Here is a 22404-nt window from a genome sequence, read left to right on the forward strand (position 1 = left end):
TTTCAGTTCTTTCATTAATCTGCTCCTGACTTCAAAAGGACTTATTTGTCTCAGCTTCTCATGTGGACCCCCTTACCTATCAAAGCACCTCAGACATGCAGGAGGAAGAAACATACACCTCTCTTCAGTGGGATAATCCAACACCAAACCCTTACCAGAAACATCTGTCTTCCACCAAAAATTCAGGTAACCAGTTCTACTTATTTAGACCAAGACCTTGTGGTTTATGGGTTTTCTTTTTTCCTGTTCTATGAGGAGCCCAAGGTGATTTTTCTAATCTGAGATAACCCACCTAAGAGTATTATAATATGCATAATGTGATGCATAATATTGCATAATATGCAATAGTATTATAATATGCATAATATTAAAAATGAAATGAAGTGGAGGAGGAGTAAGTAAAAGTGAAAAAGGAAAAGAGAAATGGACTTGACAAATATGTATTACATTGGTTTTCTCTCTCTCTCTCTCTCTCTCTCTCGCTTACTCGCTGGAAAAACAAAGAATTCCTGGATTTGTAAAATAAGTGAAAGAAATCATATATTTTGTGTAATTTTAGCTCCCACGTAAAAACACCCTGCACATTATCTGATAAATACTAAGAAGTAAAAGAGAAAACGTAGGTTGAAAAAACTGGCAAACACTCATCAGCCTGGATCAGTTCTGTCTTTATAATTTAATATTCGTATTAGTCTCCTATTGTTTAGGTAATATATTACCACAGATTTAGGGGCTTAATACAACACAAATTTATTTTCTTACAATTCTAGAGATCAGAAGTCCAAAACGGGTGCCGCTGGGCTGAAACCAAGGTGTCATGGGGCTACCTTCCCTAGAGAGGCTCTAGGGGGTAACCCATGCCCTGTCTTCTCCAGTTTCTAGAGCTGCATTTCTTGCTTTCCTTAGCTTGTGGCTCCTTTTCCATCTTCAAAAGACAGTAGCACATTTCCAAATGTTTCTCTGCTTCCTCCATCATATGGCAGTCTGTCCCTCTAATCTAAATCTCATTTATAAGTGCCCAGGTAAAACAGGATAATCTCCCCATCCCAAGATCCTTAACTTAATTATACCTTTAAAATCTCCTTTTCCACCTAAGGTAACACCTAGGTGATTCCAGAGATTAAGACATAGGCATTTCGGGCAAAACTGTTATCCAGCCTACGACATTATCCAAAGATAAATTTTATACATTTTTCTGTAACTAGCATTAAGAATATAACAAATCACACATTCACTTTCCCTTCCTGAATAGTTGCAAAATTACCTTAAAAAATTGTCCTCATCCAAAATCATACGTTTAAAGGGAAATACCTTTGAACCAATCATGCTCAAGTGACACTGACAAGAGATGAGGAGATTGGAGACAGCCTCTTTGCTCTCAAAAACTAAAGCCTGCTGCCTGGCTTGCCATCATTTGTAAAAGATTGTTGGAAGATAATACATCTAACTAGTTACTAAGTTTGTGGTGTTATATAAGGATAAGAGAAGTGTATTATTAAAACTGTTCAATTTGGCATTTTTCCAAATCCAGTGTATTCCAAGTTATGACTTGCATTTCAAAGAGTTTGAGTTCACCTTTTCCTGTTACACACAGTTACAAGGCCTCGGTGATTCTCTAGAAGGAATGTCTAATGTTAACTCCTTAGTTTACTCAGTGTAGTCCTATCCTGACCCACCTCTTTCCTCTACTTTCTCTAATTCAATTTCATTGTCTCTATTCCTTGTTTAGGAACATGGTGTCTTGTGACGGTGGTTTTATGTATCTTCTGCATAGGCTCATTAACAACCTCCATTTTCTTGGGTGTCAAGTGTAAGTACAAAAGGATATCTTCAAAATAATCTATAGATAGGTTACATACTTCATGTAGTGTTATATATAATTATATGTATGTATGTCGTGGAACTGGAACTTCATAATTTATAAATGGATAGACAAATCAATTAGAAACATCTAAATGACATAAATGATATAAAATAATGGCTTCCTTATTTAAGTTATGGGACATTTATTTGATATAACTCTCTAAGCACTCGGATGCTAATGATAACTTTTAATGTTCAATTGCATGTTGTTTAACTCAAATCTAATACCATAGGTCTGTTGGGGGAAAGTGATGCAAATAATTGCTTATATCATGATTCAATTTATGAATCATGTTAGTATGCCAAAGCTTGCAATTTGTAAGTTTTCAGTATAGGCTCTTCCTTTTCTAATATACATTTGTTCTAAATTTGACTTATACAATTATTTTAAGATGAGTTTTTCACTTTATATTTGATGAGGTACCAGTTAGTATGTTTAAGGTAAATGTGAGAACTTTGTTTGAGCCAATATTTAACCACATTTCTTTATTCTTTTTAGTCCAAACTGGAGACATGTTTCTATATCTAGCAAATGAATTTTTTATAAAATGTAACAATTACAGAACTGCAGATTCCAGAAATAGGACTAAGACCCTTTATTATCACTCACGCTAGCACTAAGAAATATGCTTAGCAAGACAGAGATGAAGGTTATTGTCTGGATAATTCTTATTTCTTGTATACCTTGGCAAATCATTTTTCTGTCTAGGAGGAATTAGCTGGCAAAGGAGAATTAGGAGGTCTGAAATGAAGAAGAGAAGGGTACAAGGTTTGCTTCCACAAAGTACAGGAAACTTGACCTTGTTCATGTTAGCTATGATCTTATTTTCCTGGCAGTTCAGAGAGGAATGTTTTAATAATTTCTAGGCTCTCAAGAAGTAATTGTTACCTTGTCTATCTCCTCAAATAAAATTTCACACCCCATCATAAATGTCAGAACTTCCCTTATCTCACCTTATCCTCCCTTTGTACTTTGTTAAAATACACATAAATATAAATACATATAGTATATATAATATACTATATATATTTATATATATATATAATGCTAGTCCATTTTTTAAAGAAATTCACAATTAAATATCTGTTTATCAAACATAAATACTGGAAGCAGATTTGCAGAGTTGGAAGAGAACTACCATATAAGTCAATTAACATATAATAATCCAGTTTTTCCTGTAAAAACTGGGGACTCTTAATGAAATATTGCCAAGTTCCATTCTAACTGCAAGAAGACATATTTAACTGACATTGCAAATATCAAAAGATATGGTTCAGGTATCCATTCTGTATAACAAATTTCAGTGTTATTTTATAAATATTAACTACTTGGGGTAAAAAGATGAAAGAAACTTGAATTACAGAGAACAATTTCAATTTAAAGCAAAATAACTGAAGGTGCAACATCTTGAAACAATATTGTCAAGTGAATGGAATGTAGAATTTGTTTTATACATAAAAATAAATCTATAATCTCCAATCATCTGTTATTATATAGCCAAAAAGCACATAGTACATACTAAGGATGTTGATAAAATCATACCGTACATTTTTATGTCCTCAAAAATCTTGCTGTCTGATGGGCACATACTTTTGTTTTCTTCTCTGTCTAGTTTATGAAATCTGTTAAGATCAACCATGACAATCTTGTTCTTAACAAACTCTGGGTTATCTTAAACTGAATGAATTAATTTTGATCTAGAAATCCCACTTCTGGAAAGTTTTCCTATTGATAAACCTGCACATGTAACAATAGGAAGAAAAAAAAAGATGGAAAAAAATGCAGTTGCCTATCGGTAAGGGACCACTTAATTAAAAAATGATACCTCCACACTATGGGATACCAAGAAGCAAGAGGAAGGAGGAGAAAGAGGAAGTGGAGATGAAGGTGGAGGAGGGGCAGGGGAAGGCATTAAAGGAAGGATGTGGGGCTTCCCTGGTGGCGCAGTGGTTGAGAGTCCACCTGCTGATGCAGGGGACACGGGTTCGTGCCCCGGTCCGGGAAGATCCCACGTGCCGCGGAGCGGCTGGGCCCGTGAGCCATGGCCACTGAGCCTGCGTGTCCGGAGTCTGTGCTCCGCAACGGGAGAGGCCACAACAGTGAGAGACCCGCGTACCGCAAAAAAATAATAATAAAATAAAATAAAAGGAAGGATGTGTATTACAAAAGTGTCTGGAAAGACCAGGTTCCAACAGGCACCTCTTCCTCTCCATGTAAGTGTCCTTTCACGACACAATTTCTCTCTTGGATCAGGAAACACCGATGTGTACACAAGACACCTTGGTACTTGGGAGCCCAAAATGAAGTCTTGCTTGGGAATTTATGTCTTGCTGACCACCTGACATATTCCTGAGAGGTAACTAGCCTCAACAGCAGAGCCTTCTCAGGGTCTCTTTGTAACCAGGGACAAATCGTCAATCGTATGTGATCAATGAACAATGCTGACAAGATAGTATAATCTGGCCCCCCAAATCCTCATACCCATGATAACAAAGCTACACCATTAATTTGTATGTTTCATGCCTTGTCCGGAGATCAGTGTCCTGTAGGAATTTTAAAAACCCTGCTCAGGCTGATTCCAGGCCAGCCCGAATTAATTCTCACGGCACAATAAGGACCACATATATAAGACCAGAAACCCAATGAAAACAATTACAAAGGATATAATTATACATTTCATTGAAAAGAAAATACAACTGACCTTTATTTATACATATGTGAAAAGAGTTTCAACATCAAACATAAAAAGATACATGCAAATTCAAATGAAATTGAGAGAACATTTGTATGAGATAATAGAAGATATACATTACTGTCTCTCCCCTCTACTCTGCTGTGACAAGAGCACAGGAAACATCTCTCGTTCTAATAATTGTCTTTGACCAGGTCCCTGACACAGGGTTCCTGAAATGCTTGTAAATTCCTAAGTGATAAGAGCACTAGGAACATCTTTTGTTCCGATGAGGTGAGTGTGGATGAGCTCCTGGATGGGGGCTGGTCACCAGCCCCCACCAAGCCGTGATTAGAAGCTTGGAATTATCAGCCCACTCCTCATCCTCCAGAGCGGGGAGAGGGGCTGGAAATGGCATTAACAATTGATCATGCATGGGACTTCCCTGGTGGCGCAGTGGTTAAGAATCTGCCTGCCAATGCAGGGCACATGGGTTCGAGCCCTGGTCTGGGAAGATCCCACGTCCCACGGAGCAACTAAGCCCGTGCGCCACAACTACTGAGCCTGTACTCTAGAGCCCGCGAGCCACAACTACTGAAGCCCGCATGCCTAGAGGCCGCGCTCCGCAACAAGAGAAGCCACCGCAATGAGAAGCCTGCGCACTGCAACGAAGAGTAGCCCCCGCTCGCCGCACCTAGAGGAAGCCCGCGCGCAGCAACGAAGACCCAACGCAGCCAAAAATAAATAAATAAAATAAATAAATTTATAAAAAAGAAAAACAAAAACAATTGATCATGCCTATGTGAGGAAGCCTCCATAAAATCCCAATAGTGTGGAATCAGAGAACTTCCAGGTTCGTAAACACATCCACACTGGGAGAGTGACACATCCAACTCCAACTCCATGGGGACAGAAGCTCTTGAGCTCGGGACCCTCCCAGACCTCTCCCAATGTATCTCTTGACCTGGTTGTTCATCTGTATCCTTTACCATACCCTTTAAAAAACTGGTAACTCATTTCCCTATCAGTGAGCTGCCTTAGCAAATTAATTGAACCCAGGAGGGAGTCATGGGAACCTCCAATTTGTAGCCAAATCAAACAGAAGTTGTGGAAACCTGGGGACCTACTACTTGCATTGGCATCTGAAGGGGAGAGCAATCTTTGGGACTGAGCCCTTGACCTGTGGGATTGTTACTTTCTCCAAGGAGATAGTGTCAGATTGAATTAAATTATAGGACACTGAGTTGGTGTTGTGGAGAGGGCGAGGGTGGTGGTGGTGGGGAAACCATACATTTGGTGACCAGAAGTGTCAGAAAAGTCAAGGTGATTCACAGGAGAAAGGCCTATAGAAGGAAAAACTGAGTTTTTCCTATACAATTTGCATCAGCACACATGGAAGGTAATTTGGAAATATCTAATACAATTTAAATGCACAAAACTTTGACCCATCAACATATCTTACAAATATACTTACACATGTGTGAAATTATGTATAACTAAGGTTCTTTATTACAGTACTTCAGTAATATCAAAAGATTACAAATAGTCTAAAATAGAGAATTATTAAAATAAATCATGACATATCCATGCAGTAGAATGCTATATAACAAAAGAATGAAAAAGCTCTTTATGTACTAACACAGTATTATGTCCAAAATATATTTTAAGTGTTAAAATAAAAAGTGAAAAACCATGTAAAAAGATTGTTACCATTTGTGTAAAGGGGAAGGAGGGGGTTTTATATTCATTTGCATGCAAAGTTCAAAATATCTCTGGAAGAATAAAAAAGAAATGGGCAAACCTGACTACTTTGGGAGACTGGAATTGGGTGAATAAGGAAACAGGAATGGCAAAGAGCCTTTTTGCTGTGCATTCTTTGTAGGTTTTCATCACAAATATAATCAGCAATGTGTAGTTCTCTTTAGTCTATGTGGAAGGTTTACTTTGTTATATGTCAGTATTTTATCAGGAATGGTTGTTATTGTTTGAAGTGTTCCAGGTGTCCACTACTGCAATGAAGCAGCAAGAAAAACTCCTCCAACAGGACAGAGTACTGCTCAATTTCACACAATGGAAGAGAAACCATGGCCTGCAGATGAAATATTGCCAAATGTTGATGCAGAAGTCTTTCAGTTCAGGTAATTGTTACAAAATCAGTTTCCACTGCGTGGATACACATGTATACACCAATTCCTCAAAACAACAACAACAACAAAAAAAAAACCAGTGACATACATTTTATTGTTTGTAAAATTATAGTCAGGATTTCATAATAGGAGAGACATACTTTTGATCTACTCTTCAGTTCAATCTCATATATATATACATATATATGTATATATATATATGTATATATATATGTATATCAATAGTATGTGGAAAATACTGAGGTTCCAAGAAACACAGATAAGGAAAATATACAGTCAAATGTCAAAATGGAATGCGTGAGATTAGTAGGTAAGATTAAACAACAAAAAAAGCAACATATTATGTTTTATCCAATCATTCAAATTTACGTGTAACTTTAATTAGAGCTCCAAATGCCTCAATTTATTTAGTTTAGATCTTGCTTTAGATTCAAATTTAGATATCTCTTGAAGCAGAAAATTCATTTTGAAAATCAGGCTACTTACAAAAATTTTAACAATGCAGGGTTCAGCTCATTTTAAAAAATTCTATTAAATGACTTTGGTTTTATCTATTTCATCCCTTACAAGCATTTTAAACCTGTCTATTTCTACTTGTTAATAGTGTGTCAAGTACTCTATGGTTACTTAACTAGTGTTTAATAATACTAATACATAAAATTTAGAGAATTGGGCTTCCCTGGTGGCTCAGTGGTTGAGAGTCCGCCTGCCGATGCAGGGGACACAGGTTCGTGCCCCGGTCCGGGAAGATCCCACATGAGCCCGTGAGCCATGGCCGCTGAGCCTGTGCGTCCGGAGCCTGTGCTCCGCAACGGGAGAGGCCACAACAGTGAGAGGCCCGCGTACCGCAAAAAAAAAAAAAAAAAAAGGGAGAAAAGGGGGGGGAAAAAAAAACTGTGCCAGAAACACTTGGTTAAATTCCTGCTCTTTGGTTCCCCTTTTATACATTTGAGCATCCTTCTTTTGTGAACACATTCTTTCTTAACACAGGTTCTGTAAAACTGGTTAAACACTGTGTCTTCTTAGTTATATCAAAGTCCTAAAATAAACATATTGGTCACTTGTGTTTTTATTCACTTTTCCTCACCCACAAATTTTAAAATCATTCCTCAAGGTGCATTGTTTGTTCTCTCCGTTCTGTGCGAAAATTTTTCATGTTTAACTCCCAGAATTTAAACATCAACTTGAGGCTTATGATGCTACCCACCTAATTAATTGGGAATGTACTTATTATTATGCTTGGTACATTCCCAATTAAATTGGGCCAATAAGATTAAAAGACATGAAACAATAAGCAAACAACTGAAGATTATAAATGATGTAAAGTTAAAAGGAGGAAAGATTTCTAAAAATAGAATAATCAGATCAATTATTATAGAGGAGGAACAACTTGGGAATAGATATTCTCAAATTAATTTTATCCTAAACTAATTCTTAGAGACCTACTGCGCTTGGAAATAATTGTATAAATCTTACTGCATTCAGCCTCAAAGCAGCTGAAATTGGTAAGTACTGCATCATATGAACCATTGGGTTAAAGAGTCCAGCTTTACTGGGAGTGACACAAGGGTTCTCTTGAGAAGATATGCTACTAATCTTTTTACAATAACTTTAATAAAATGTTTATATTTGAGGCCCATAACTGCAGCCCTTGTCCAGACAACTGGATTCGCAATGGAGAAAGTTGTTACCATGTCTGTGAAATCTGGAAAATTTGGCGCACCAGTGGAGAGTATTGTTTGAAGGAGGGATCTAAGCTTCTACAAATAGACAGCAAAGAAGAAATGGTAAACACTGTTTTATGGTTTCACATCATTCTGAAAATACCATATTACCCATTAAAAGAAAAGACTGGTTCTCATAAGACAGAATTCCTTGATACTCTATAACAACAGTAGATTGGTTGAAAAAAAGGTTTAACACACAAAGTAAGAATTAGCATGGCTTATTTTCCTTTTAACTGGAGAAACAAAAAACGAGATGGTTATTCAAAAATCAAGGAGAATATGTTATTTCTATGTCCTTTGTTAATCAAAAAGGGGAAAGGGTAAGAGAAATACCGTTTTGTAACATGGTAACCCACTCCAAGATATGCATACATTATAAGTGTATGTATGTTTTAAATGTCTTATTTTCAATGCTGTAAGGAAGTATAATAAGCTATAACAATTTTGTAATTATCAAGAAAAGTAGAAGTATAAAAAGTGAGGTGATGTCATGAAATGGAGAGATTTGTGAAAATAAGCATTTGCTAAATGAGAAGTTTAATTGACCTTAAATCTAGTTTACTAACATCTTAACGAGTAAACAGTAAGATGTTTCCCTGAAATCATTCTACCCATAAATTATGTGCAAAGTAGAAGATATAGTTACACATTTCTGAATTTATTTAAAATGTATGCCTACTATATTCAGTAACTAGTCAAAGTTCATTTTTGCAAGAGTAATAGTATAACAATTTGTTAAGGCTATGTAATAAACCAAGGCAACTTGGACTAACTTATTACAATTATGGGTTCACACTATTTTTTCTGTGCAAATTTAGTGACAAAAGTTAGAAATATTTCTTCTCACGAAATATGCCTACAGTTAAGTTGCTTCTGGAATCTTCTAAACTATTTCTCACTCTGAATTATCCTGGGAAAGTCATATACTATATGCCAAATTCTGAATCTGTTAAAACTATTTTGATACCAGATACCTAATTTTTCCATAGTCCTTAACACCACGTTGATCATTTAGCAATAGGGAAAAAGGTATCCTTTCTTTTAAAAATCCTCTCTCTCTCTCTCTCTTTTTCCAGCTCTCAAATTCTACTTACTTCTGTGGAAACAAAATACCACACTTTATATTTCATGGTAATTTATTGGGGTTTTTCTGGTAGTACGCCCCCCTCCTTGGTTCACTGTTCAAGTCTTGTTTCTTATAGGACTTTATCACTGGCAGCCTGAGAGAGATCAAAAGAAACTATGATTACTGGGTAGGACTGTCTCAGGATGGGTCCAGCCAACCTTGGCTTTGGCAAGACGGCTCCTCTCCTTCCCCTGATCTGTAAGTCTCTGAGGGAAACATTCCAAGAAGAATTAGACACAGGAGGGAAATCAAAAGTTCATTTTATTTTATACCTTACATTTCCTCCAGAAGACATAACCAGCATGATAATTTCACAGGCTTCTGATTGGAATCAAAGACAAGATAATTTAAGAATGGCTACATGCCTTCCAAATTTTCTGTCTCAGCCCCACTGCCATTACACTGTAGCACATTCACATCAACATTTGAGTCTGAATGAACAATATTATGTGATTATCAAGTACATTTCCTTTCTATCATTTAAAGGCTAGAGTGCTAAGGGCAAGAGACGATAGTAATTATTAGGCAATTTCCATAGTGAGCTTTCAGAAAGAACTGGGGACGCGGGTCAGCAGTGCCTTCATATTTTGAGAATTAAGAATCAGAAAAAAGATTCCAAATTAGATCCTATCCTTTTGTATTCAAGCTTTTTTTTAAAAAAAATGCTGCTTGTTTAAGTAATATTTACATTCTTTATTGAGAGAAAATTGTTCTGTTATTGAAGAAGAAAGGCAAAACTACCGCAAGGGTGACAGATTAAAACAAAAAGAAAAGCTGTGCATCTCTCATTTTATTGCCCAGAGGACACTCCCGTAAGCCCAACACCTAACCTCAGATACACTGACTTGCGTCTCCAGGTCACCAATACAGGGACCCCAATCAACTAACCAGGTCTGTGGATACCTCAGAAACAACAGCCTTTCTTCCACTAACTGCAGCGTTTGGAAATATTTCATCTGTGAGAAATACGCATTAAGATCTTCTACCTGAAAGAAATTTTGCTTGAAGTGATTGCTCCATTACGGTAATACCTGCAACAGATCATTGAAAAACCTGTAACAATGAGTTTAACAGCCAGCGCAGAAGTAAACCAGTGCAAGGGTTGTGAAACCAGCTATCTGAGACCCAAAACCTATCTTGCATTTACACTTGGTAATATTCCTCAACATTTTCCAGATGTTCCTTTGACCTTGTTCAAATTAATTACCAAGAATAAAATTGGTTTAGAGCAACAGAGGACAAAACCCTAAAGAGTGGAAAACAAGCTGAAGAAAAATCGTTTCTATTTGTCATTTTTCTCTTCCTCTCTCTCTCTTTTTCATTTAGAGTGACTGTGAACTCCACAGAAAAATCTATAAGTCACCGGGGAGATGATGCAGTTTTAGCTGACGGATACTCTTTTTAATAAATGAATAAATATGATCTTTTAAACTCACTGTTTGCCAGATCTTTCTGTGCATTTGCTGGGTTTCCAGGCATTATGTTATTGGACCAGTAAGATGGGAGGACAGAGATACGGATTTTCAAATTGGAAGGAAGACAGGCTGCTATCTGCTGCCTTAAGACAATACCATTTTTAGGACTGCAGAATTCTGCTGGAGAGAGGAACAGCCAGAGCTACACGTAAGTGGAAGGAATAGTCAGGCTGCCAGTATCAGCGTGTCTCCAGTAAAGAGCTGCGAGCTTCCTTCCCGCCTCTCACTGACCATCGCCACCACTCGCAAATCAAAAGACTCATGATCTGGATCCTTAAGGTTAATACTCCAGCACTTTTAACTACATCTCTCTGTGCCTCAATGTCCTCCTTGAAAAACAGTAAGAGAACTTGCTTCAAAATATTGTTTGAGAACTAAATTATTAATATATGTAAACTGGCTGAGAACTCTATCTGTTCTTGCTCTTGTTACCTGGAGCATCAGTCATCTCTAGGCATCAACCTCATTTCTGTATTCCAGATAAAAATGACCCCTTTACTGCTCATGTTCTAAGAATATTGAGAAGATAAAGTTTATGGGTAAATTGTCCCCAAGTATCTGGAGAGAATATCTGTCTTAAAGCCAATAAATCTATAGACAATCTCTGTCCTAGGTCTGCGGACTCCTTGAAGCATGGACTAGCTTGTTCCCCCCAGACAATGGATATGAAAGTGTCTTATGACTTACAGAAAGGAAAATTTCACTAATTATTATTACATTACTTTTCTACCACTTACCTACCATCCCTAGAACAACACCTTACCATTCAGCAGATTCTCATCAAATATATGTTAAATTCAATATAATTTTACTTACTCTTTCATTTCTCACAAGGAGTAGCTGAGATACAGTAGATCCTCATCTTTCTCTCCTCATAAAAAAGACACCTTAAATAAATAAGGTGAAATAAACCTAATTCACTTAAGAAATCATTTAAGTGAGCCTGGAAGTCTATTGTAAAAGATGACCTCTGAAGGAGACATTCCTTTAGGGATGGGAAGGGCATGTTTTTGTGTTTGTTTCTTTATTTACCCTTGACTCGGAGTTTAAATGGTGGGAATTTCAATAAAAGGGGTCATTCTCTAGTTTTCTGCTGAACCTAGAAAAGGAAAATAGCAAAGAAAACACAGTATAAGTTGTCCACTCCGGTTTTTACAGCTGGCAGCTCAATCTAATAACCTGGAATAAAGGGGAAATAATAGCAAATTTTAGTAGCAAAGACTGTTTGTCTTCAAGATTCTTCAAAGTATTGTCATGGAGCTGTGTTTAGAGAAAGGATAGGAAGCATTTAATAACTCTTTGTAGAAGGAGTACAATGAAGCCAGAGGCAAACATCCTACAGCTGACGTCATCTGCCAGCTTGTGATGCAGTATTTACAAGTCCGAGTTTTATCTACAGAGCAGCTGGCATAAGCCTCTACAGATTTCCTCAGTGGTAATACTGCTTTCCACACAGATGGTATGGGTGGAAGATTTTTCCTTGCAGTTTGCTTTTGGCCCAGAAAAGCAAGGCCTTCTTCAACACAGTGGTAAAAGACTGGACCTTAACACCGGGATAATCAGTTTCATATTCCCACCAATAATGAACTGGGTATCTGATCCATCTCACTGAGTTCCAGATTAGTTTTTAAAAAGGGAAAGGATAGGAAAAATAAAACCCTGTCCTATAAATGTAAAGAGACTTTTTTAACATGCTCTATCCAAAGGACATTAAATGTATGAAAAGAAAAACTTTGGTAATATTGATAGAATGATAATAAGTATCATTAGATTCTAAAAATCTATTCATACAATGAATAAAAGAAGTTACGTACACTTGAAATCAGATTATGCAGCTTTTTGTATTCTTTGAAAACTGCAAGAATTCCATTAGAAAGTATTCGACTCCCAGATATTGAGGGCAACCCTGAGGCAGCCTTCTAGACCTTTCTACCATTTCACAATCTGCTACTATCTCTAAAGTAAAAGCTCCCAGCACACTTCTCACATTTCCTGCTGTTACAAGGCCCTTGACCTGTTTCCTGTTGATAAATTTTAAGAGCTGGTTCAATATCCTCAGGAAAAGAAATAGCTCATTGTGTGCCCTGGGGAACTCGGATCTACCAGGAAAGGCCCATGTTCCTCATTTAACATTTCCCCCCAAGTTCTTCAGAATTACCTAAACACACAAGAGCCTAGAAGAAAAAAAGTTTTCTCATGTTGGAAAATCCATTCACGGGGTGCTACCCTGTCTGATTCTCAACAGAAAATTGTTCTCAGAAAGTCATATTATGATTATTGCTTATTCTTAAAATTAAAAAAAAAAGTGTGGAGTGAATGCTGTGCCATACTCCTTTCTGTTCTTCTGAAATATTTGCTCATGTCGTGATCAGTACTGTGGATTTTATTAGGTAGATGAGGAGGCTGAGGGCAAAGATGGAGAGGAATCAGCTCAAGAATAACAAACGTCAGATACATGCTGTTATTTTTCCTTCCTCACCATCTAAAGTGACACTTTCCCTTAGGCTGCAGATCTGGAGAGAAAACACTAATCATCACCCACTAACCAGGCAGCTAGACTTGTTAAAGCAATGACATGTAAAGAGACACCCGTCATCCAGCCCTGAACTAGTCTGCAGTCATGTAAGATGTCAGGGATCAAAACTGAATGTGTGCCACCTCAATTTTACTTAGTTCACAAAATCATTTGACTTTCTCAGATTAACCATATTTTCTTTCTGCAGTAACAAGGCTTAAATAACACTTAATTGCTTAACTAATGGTCTAATCCATGTCTCTCATTATGTGCTTATTATATCAACCATGTTCATTAAATATCTGCACCCATCATGGGAAATATTTAGTAATATCCACAAGCCTCCAGTGTAGGGGCCTCTCTATAATTTGTTCACGAATATAGGTCTCTGAGGAAGGTTGTTTATGCTTGCTTTCGCTTCCCTACTTTTAAAAACGAAATCCCTCCTCTGCTTTTCTACATATTTTTAATATCCCTTACATTTTACATTGCAATGTAGATTATGAAACTAATTCCACATGTACCTCATTTCAGCCAACAATAACACCCTGAGGAAACTGTAAATATGTCTACTTTATACTTGATGAAATAAGTTTTGTGAAGTAAAGGGATTCGCCAGATAATAAATTACAATACGGGATCTAAAACTTCATTTTATGGCCACAAATGCAGTTCTTTTTGCAGGACACAATAAATCGATGCAAAATTTGTTCAATGCTGAAGAAATTTCCTAACTAATTAACAGAAAATTGAAGGGAACATTCTTAAGGAAGAAATCTACAAGCAACGATTGATAAGTGACACAGTCTTACAGGAATAAATACAAACATCTCCCCTTTATCATATATTCGCTAATTCACTGTCATCTCACCATGAGATAGATGTTTACTGAAAATACAACTGAAGCATCCCAGTTTCCACTGTTGAAAAACAAAGAATGATAATAGATTATCCTTTCTAGTGTTAAACCCCTAAAATTGATTTATCTCTAAGTCGATGAAGTCAGTGGTTGTGATGGTGTTATTGGCAATGATTTCTGTTATGTGCGTGCATATTGTCCTGAGCTAGGGGCACCTGCACAGAAGCCAGCTGTGTATGCAGATGTCACACGGTCTCTTTCACCTGCCATGACCTGATTGGATAACTCACCCTATCACAATTCGGTTGACTCATCTTTAGCCACACACTGATGTTATAAACGTGCCTCAAAAGATTTAAAATTTTAAATGTTAAAACCATCCTCTTGAAGACAGCATGCCTCTCCAAGACTTCTTATTTTTCTCAAATAATGAAATAATCAGTCCTCTTGTAGAGTCCCCACAGACTCTCAATAAGGCACACACAACCACAACACTGATTGTTCTCACAGTTTGAAGAGCATCTTTACATTGGAATTTTTCCCCAAGTCACAAGTCCATTCTAAAACCACCAACACTTTCCATTATTTACATTTATTATTATCAAATCTTCAGTACCTGGAAGGTGTAAACAGGGATTAAATGGAAGGAAAAGGAACGGAAACCACACTAGGCCAGGCGCACATCAAGAGCTTGACTTTTGCTCTGCAGAGCAGAAATCTTCCACTTCTCTGAAGGGAGCCTGCAGTTGCAGTTGTAGCTGGAGAACCATTGGCCTCCATGTCCGGCTCAGAGAGGCTCATGGAGCCTCTGCAGCTTTACCGTGGCCGCAGCTCTTTCACATGCGCATCGCCTCAACTCCTTGCAGTCCTTGGAGAAAGCCTTTCCATTGAGGATGGTCACACAGTCCCTACTTCTTAGGCTGGTGAAATCTATTATAATCTCAAACCTCAAAAAAGAAAAAAAGAAGTTCATTTTATCATAGTTTACTTCTAAAATACAAAAGTACACAGGGAGTGTCCTAAGCTTGATAAAATTATAGAATAGACACCCATAATGAGTTTACTGGAAAGATGGGGTCACCAGACTCTTTGCTCTCAGCCCCTCAGGTTCCATACGCATTCTTAGAAGCATCAGGTCACCCAAAACAACAAAAACTATTTCTAACTAAAATGAAAATACACGTTATAATCCAATTTATCATTCGATTTTACTGCCATCTGAAAAATTATCTACCTTCTCTGTGACTCAGTTTATTTAACTGTAAAAAATAATCACATTGAATATGTACTATCTCCTGGAAAAATAAATCCTATATAGGTGTATAGAGAGGTGTCTGCTCAAACAAGGCTTTCAACTGTAATATATTTTGATATAGATATTACGTTTACCGATCTCAAACAATATACCATACACATTCCTATCTAAACGCTCATATAAGTAAAACTAATTTTTGATACTATGACTGTTTATATTGTGAGTAAATTTCTTCTCAGAGACTGTATTTTGAAAGATGTGCTCCCCATTTCACTGCACAGAAAGCCAAGAAATCTGAGGTGTTATACTGTCTCTGGGTATTGACAAGTTGTAGAGTTGTGCGACCTTAGGCAGGTCACCCATTACAACCTGGGCTTCAGTTTCTTCACCCATAACAGAGCCCTCTCTCTCCCTCCCTCTCTCTCCCTCTCTCTCAGAGAATCCCAGTGTCTCTCTCACTGGTTTATGAGCCATTCTGAGAGTAAGTACTATGTTTTATACACCTTTGGAAGTCCTCCTACAAACACAGTGATAGTTTCGTTTATATTTGTCACTCAGGCAAAAGCTCTCTATTAAATGCCTTTCCCATGAAATGTGCTGAAGGCTTACAGTTCATGGGAGTAAGGGGCTCCGTCCATCCACAGCCAGGCCTTGCCACTGCCGTTGCGGGATAGCCCTGTCCAATAAGAGTAGAAAAACTCAGAGTAGCTCTGAGGCATGGCAAACTCCTGTGAAAGGCACACAAGAAAACCTTTAGCTTTAGAATTGTTACATACATACAGAGATGTGTAGGGCTGGCCCTCACTTTTAATATGAGAACAACACATGAGTCTTGCCCACATAGATGATAGTACATTCAAGAAAAATAGTGTCCATGCTGAGGTCAGTTAATTTGTCCAAGTTAAAGAATTATTTTGTCTTAATAAGCATAGCCTATATGCTGATGTTCCGAAACCAAGAATCACATCAACCAAGATTTATAAATGACCCATTATTTTCAAGTCACAGGATTAAACAAGATTGATATAAAAAATACGGGATGTAGAGATGTGGAGTGATTCTGGAAACTGGAAGAATCTGGAAGGAAAAGTGCAGGAATGGGAAGTAATCTTCATGAATACATGTGAAAAGGCCTGACCAGGAATGAGAAAAGAATAATGAATATACTTTAATGCAAAGCGGGGTAAAAGAAAAGTTTATAAGGCTGATTTATGTCTCAGACTAACAAGGGAAAACAGAGAAATGTTTCATATATATGCATATACATTTTTGTGTATTTACATATATGTAATTCCTTTTGTACTATCCATTTTGAAAAATGTTTAACGTTATTTATTTCCTTCTATATCATCTCACTCTTTAACACAGAAATTAACTAAATCTTTTATCATTATCCATTGTTATACCTTCCTTTTCCACGATACTATGAGTTCCTTAAGGACGTATACTTTGTTTTATTCACTTTCACATCCTCAGTCCCTCGGATAATTAATGGCACATATTGGTTCAATAAAAGATTACTGCAAATATAAATGAAACTATCACTAAGCGATAGTTACAGTATAGGCATATCAAAGAAACTGTAGCTGAAAATATTGTTTCCAGCTGAATGGTGGCCCCTTCACATTAAAAGTTCTATAAATAAATCATATGAAAGTGACTTAAATATATGCAAATACATGAAGTGCATAAGATAAAATTACTATGTAACTTTCATAATAATACTTCTAACCACTGCATCTAGTATACTTCAGTGGTATATCTGAATCCTCAGTTTGTGCTGGAGGTGGAGGAAACAGAGAATAAAAAAAATTAGGAGGTTTTATGCCGGAATACATTGGCTTAGTCAAATAAATCGCCTCTTTTTCTGCCAAAATTGAGCCATCAAGAGCCACCTAGAGGGGTGGGATAGGGAGGGTGGGAGGGAGACACAAGAGGGAGGTGATATGGGAATATATGTATATGTATAGCTGATTCACTTTGTCATAAAGTAGGAACTAACACAGCACAGAAAAGCAATTATACTCCAATAAGGATGTTAAAAAAAAAGGATGAAAAAGATTATCTTAGAGATTTGAGAGAGATTGCAGAGTTTCATTCATCACAGATTTCAGGAAGTGGATAGGAATTAAGATGTAACTAGAAAGATGTTAAGAGTTTGCACAGTTAGCAGTGTATTAATTTCAATTAAATAACTCTTTGTTGATAAACTACTCTGTGCCAAGACCTCTGCTAAAACAATGATAAATAAATAATGGTCATACCGCTTGAGGAATTAAATCCAAAAGCTATAGATGCAGCCTCTATGGAGAACAGTATGGAGGTTCCTTAGAAAACTAAAATTAGAACTACCATATGACCCAGCAATACCACTACTGGACATATACCCTGAGAAAACCATAATTCAAAAAGAGTCATGTACCACAGCATTCATTGCAGCACTATTTACAATAGCCAGGACATGGAAGCAACCTAACTGTCCATCGACAGATGAATGGATAAAGAAGATGTGGCACATATATACAATGGAATATTACTCAGCCGTAAAAAGAAACGAAATCGAACTATTTGTAGTGAGGTGGATGGACCTAGAGTCTATCCTACAGAGTGAAGTAAGTCAGAAAGAAAAACAAATATCATATGCTAACACATATATATGAAATCTAAAAAAAAAAAAAAAGGTTCTGAAGAACCTAGGGGCAGGACAGGAATAAAGACGCAGATGTGGAGAATGGACTTGAGGACACAGGGAAGGGGAAAGGTAAATTGGGACGAAGTGAGAGAGTGGCATGGACTTATATACTACCAAGTGGAAAGTGGATAGCTAGTGGGAAGCAGCTGCATAGCACAAGGAGATCAGCTGGTGCTTTGTGACCACCTAGAGGGGTGGGAAAGGGACGGTGGGAGGGAGACCCAAGAGGGAGGAGATATGGGCATATATGTATATGTATAGCTGATTCACTTTGTTATAAAGCAGAAACTAACATACCACTGTAAAGCAATTATACTCCAATAAAGATGTTTAAAAAAAACAATCCAAAGGCAATAATAAATGTAAGAGAAAAGGGAACAATTATGCCATTTTAATAGTGAACTTTAATTGCATGTACTTACTCAATATATGCCAATTTCATTTTCATATTTGCCTTGACCAGTCTATGTTAGGGTGTAAACTTCTGGAAGGCTAGATATTTATTTGCAGATTATGGCAATGATTTAATTGAATGTTTTTCAATCAAAAGTTTTGTCACTTTCACATGGAAAGACAGGAAGTGCTATTTTCATGTCTCTGACGTGGCATCAATATTGTTCCCTTCTTACCCAAACTAAAAGAGGTTAAGAAATTAAGGCCTTCTTCATTTGATTCCTGACTGATGGGGAACTTGAAGGTCTTGTTTCTAGGGGGTGGATACTTGTGGAGATCATTCCACAAATGATGACCTCAGGGGATCATTCAAAGCAATAGGAATAAGACTTAGGCCTTGACTGCAATAAATAGGAGAGTCTGTGGGCTTTGACTCCTTAGAATCTTTTAAAGATTTCTTTCTGAGAGTACTTCAAACACTGACCAAGCCTCAGGACCTTACCAGTACTTCCTGTGTATTAATCTTCAGCATGGTCGAGTTCTCAGCAATGCAGAAATATTCACAACCCTGCCAACTTTTGCTTTCTTTATAGAACTGGTAGCATTTGTCCCCATGCCACTTCCATTTTTCTGGGCAAGGGCTGCATCTGTGTTCTTGAAAAGAAACCAAATTTAATGTTATTTTCTACCCAGGTCTGTTGTTTTTGTTCTCTTGAAATTACATAATATTTGATGACACAAGAAAGAATTGATTCCCTAGCTCTTAGATATTTAATTGCCCAATGATAATTACAAATGTTTACTGAACACCCACTATATGCCAGGAATTATAATTGGGTATACAATGGGAATTAAAATAGACACTACCTGCTTTTATGGACAATGGAATCTAGTAATGAATGATTGGAACTTCAGTGTTCCTTGCCCCGTGTAGTTCAGCATACAGAGAGGATATTCAATTTCATAAAGAACTTTTCATCTGTTCAAAAACTCAATATGCATTGGATTTGGGAAACCATTGAAGTTTCTATAATTTTCTTCCTCAAAATCCACGTATATAGTAGTAAAAGGATTTTTTAATGAAATATATATCAATAAGATCTGGATTTTTTTTCCTTTTTTTTTTTTTTTTTGTGGTACGCGGGCCTCTCACTGTTGTGGCCTCTCCCGTTGCGGAACACAGGCTCCGGATGCACAGGCTCAGCGGCCATGGCTCACGGGCCCAGCCGCTCCGCGGCACGTGGGATCTTCCCGGACCGGGGCACGAACCCGTGTCCCCTGCATCAGCAGGCGGACTCTCAACCACTGCGCCACCAGGGAAGCCCTGGGTTATTGTTTCATTCAAAGCATAAGTGAATAAAATTTGAGAAAAAAATCACATAAATACAATACTAAGCCAAACATGAGTTAAAATGGTAAATCTCCATGTGTCAGAAATTGAAATGGTCATCAAAGTCAGAGAAATAAGTGCACAAGTCAAGGGTGAGATGGACTGAGTGGATCGTGATTGTAAATACAGGAACTAGGCCCTGAGAACCATGGTCTTATCACCTATGTGGATACATGGCCTTGGGCCTTTGAGAGTTGGACACCTGTATCCACATCCCTTGTCGGTGTATGGTGAGATGGGAACTCAATGATTCCACAAAAATGTCTTTATTTTAAAAGCAATCCAGTGTCAAAATGTTAACATGTGAAAATCTGAGTGGTCAATACACAGATGGATGTTACATTATTGTTCGTATTTTTCTGACTGTCTAAAATATTTCATAAGGTAAAATGAGGTTTTAAATAAATCAATAATTTGGGAGATTTGCTTTGAAAGTCGGGTTATATCTCTGGCCCAGACCTTTTTCCTTATATATCAAACTGCCTACTCATATCACCGCACACATCTAAGGGATATTTCAAAGTCAACATGCTCAAAACAGCATCCCTGGTTCCTAACTTCCCCCCTCAGGGCCACAGAATTCTTCCCCATTTCTGCTTTGCCCCAGAACTCTGGAGTTATCTTTGACTCCTTTACCTCCCTCGTACCCCTCACACCCCACTTTATTCCATCATGTATTCATCTCCACCAATAATATCCTAGCTTGAGGAACCATGCCCTCTTTCCTGGATTATTGCAATAGTCATCTCTTATGTGATTTCTCTGTTTCTATCCTTCCTACCCTCTCCCAGTCTATTTTCAACATATTTGTAGAATGAGCCTTTAAAAACTCATGTCAGACATGTACTTCTCCTGCTCAGGGTCCTGAAATGAATCTTTCTTTTGCTCAAAATAGAAGCCAAACCCCTTACAATGTCTCTTAATGCCATGAATAATCTGGTAGGTGTGTTAATTATCTTGATCTTGATAATCACTGCATAATGTATGTGTATATCAACTCATCATGTAGTATACTTTAAATATATATAACTATATTTGTCAATTATTCTTCAATAAAGTTAAAGAAGAATAAAGAAAATAAATAAAATTATGACCAGTGAGATCATTAGTCGTGTAGGAAAGAATCACTTAGAGAAGTGGAAGTGTGCGTGTTGATGTTATTTACTGGGTACCATGAAATTAGGCTGTCTGGTTAGTGTGGAAACCAGTCTGTGTGGGGAAGACTCATCTTACTGTAGAGTCCCCACAAGACAAATCGGGGACTTGGAAATGTATCTGGCTTCCTATGCACGCATAATAAGGAGAACAGAAAAGAAGACAGACTTGAATAGAGCTGGGTGTTATGAAACCCAGAAGGATAGAAGAAAAAGAAGACAAAGAACTAAGGTGATGCTTCTGGGCTTGTCCAGTAGTATTTACCAAGGCACAGTTCATCCAACATTGGCATTGTCATCATAGGTGGTCCTTAATAAAATGCAGATTTTTGGTACCCAGACAACTCATACTACATTAAAATAACTAGAGCTTGATTCCATTTATCTGTCTTTTTAACTCGATTCCTATATGATTCTTAAAATCCAGGAACTATAGTTATGAGTTCATTAACTTCCTAATGAGGAAGAATTTGTTAATATATTATGAAATGTATCCTACTCTTAGGTATTTATGTGCCAAGGTCAGTTGAGAAAAAACCTATATTTTATTTACTTGTAGTGTTATTTTGATTAATTGAAGTTAATTGTATTTATTATTCTAAATGTCTGAATTTGCTGAATCCCTTCACGTTCTGTAACACAGACACAGCTGAACTACATGATCCCAATAACTGGGGATGATCTGGATGTCCAAACTCTTTATTAAGTTTGCCAGACAACTAGTTGAATAATACATGGTTCCCAGGTACATTGATGGGAGAATCAGCCCTATACGGACAGATATCCTGAGGGCAGAGGGGAGCTCAATGATCAGGACTCACCTCCAGTTTTGTTATAGAGCTCACGACAGAGTTTTTCAGCCACGTGATGCAGAGTCTCTGCAAGCTTCCTTTTCTGAGTTTGGAGAGATTGCAGCTGTCGGGAGAGATTCCCCAGCCTTTCTTCCTTTTGAGAAATGTTTTCTTGCTGAGTGTTGGAGAGCTGGTAGAACTGAAAAACTAACCCAAGTTACCAAGTCAGACTGGACACCTTATGTTCTTCACTTCTATTTCTATTTTTATTTTCTACATCTGGGGAAGACAGCAACCATATGTTATTTAAGATCCCAGGCTCTGAACGCATTGCCTACACTCAGG

The 22404-nt window shown here is 37.4% G+C and overlaps 2 protein-coding genes across 3 annotated transcripts in view; one reads left to right on the top strand and one right to left on the bottom strand.

Moving 5' to 3' along the window:
- CLEC9A (C-type lectin domain containing 9A) lies at positions 1-10525 on the top strand (the record flags this gene model as incomplete). The annotated part of the gene is made up of 6 exons (XM_081248824.1): positions 1-186; positions 1730-1810; positions 6527-6672; positions 8317-8469; positions 9612-9733; positions 10393-10525. Exons 1-6 carry the CDS (start codon positions 96-98, stop codon positions 10523-10525), a joined length of 726 nt encoding a protein of 241 aa, XP_081104950.1. The 5' UTR covers positions 1-95.
- Positions 9779-22404, bottom strand: part of CLEC1A (C-type lectin domain family 1 member A) — a 25726-nt gene continuing 13100 nt past the window's right edge. The window contains exons 3-6 of one of the 2 annotated variants that reach the window (XM_081248825.1): positions 22090-22266; positions 19227-19378; positions 16249-16367; positions 9779-15331 (exon numbers count right to left, since the gene is read on the bottom strand). In XM_081248825.1, the coding sequence (XP_081104951.1) occupies positions 15172-15331; positions 16249-16367; positions 19227-19378; positions 22090-22266 (608 nt within the window). In that variant the 3' untranslated portion in view covers positions 9779-15171. The remainder of the gene's footprint in view (positions 15332-16248; positions 16368-19226; positions 19379-22089; positions 22267-22404) is intronic. The other variant, XM_081248826.1, reaches the window with a different exon arrangement.

The sequence above is a fragment of the Mesoplodon bidens genome (genome assembly GCF_964165515.1).
Source record: "Mesoplodon bidens genome assembly, chromosome: 11".
NCBI lineage: Eukaryota > Metazoa > Chordata > Mammalia > Artiodactyla > Ziphiidae > Mesoplodon > Mesoplodon bidens.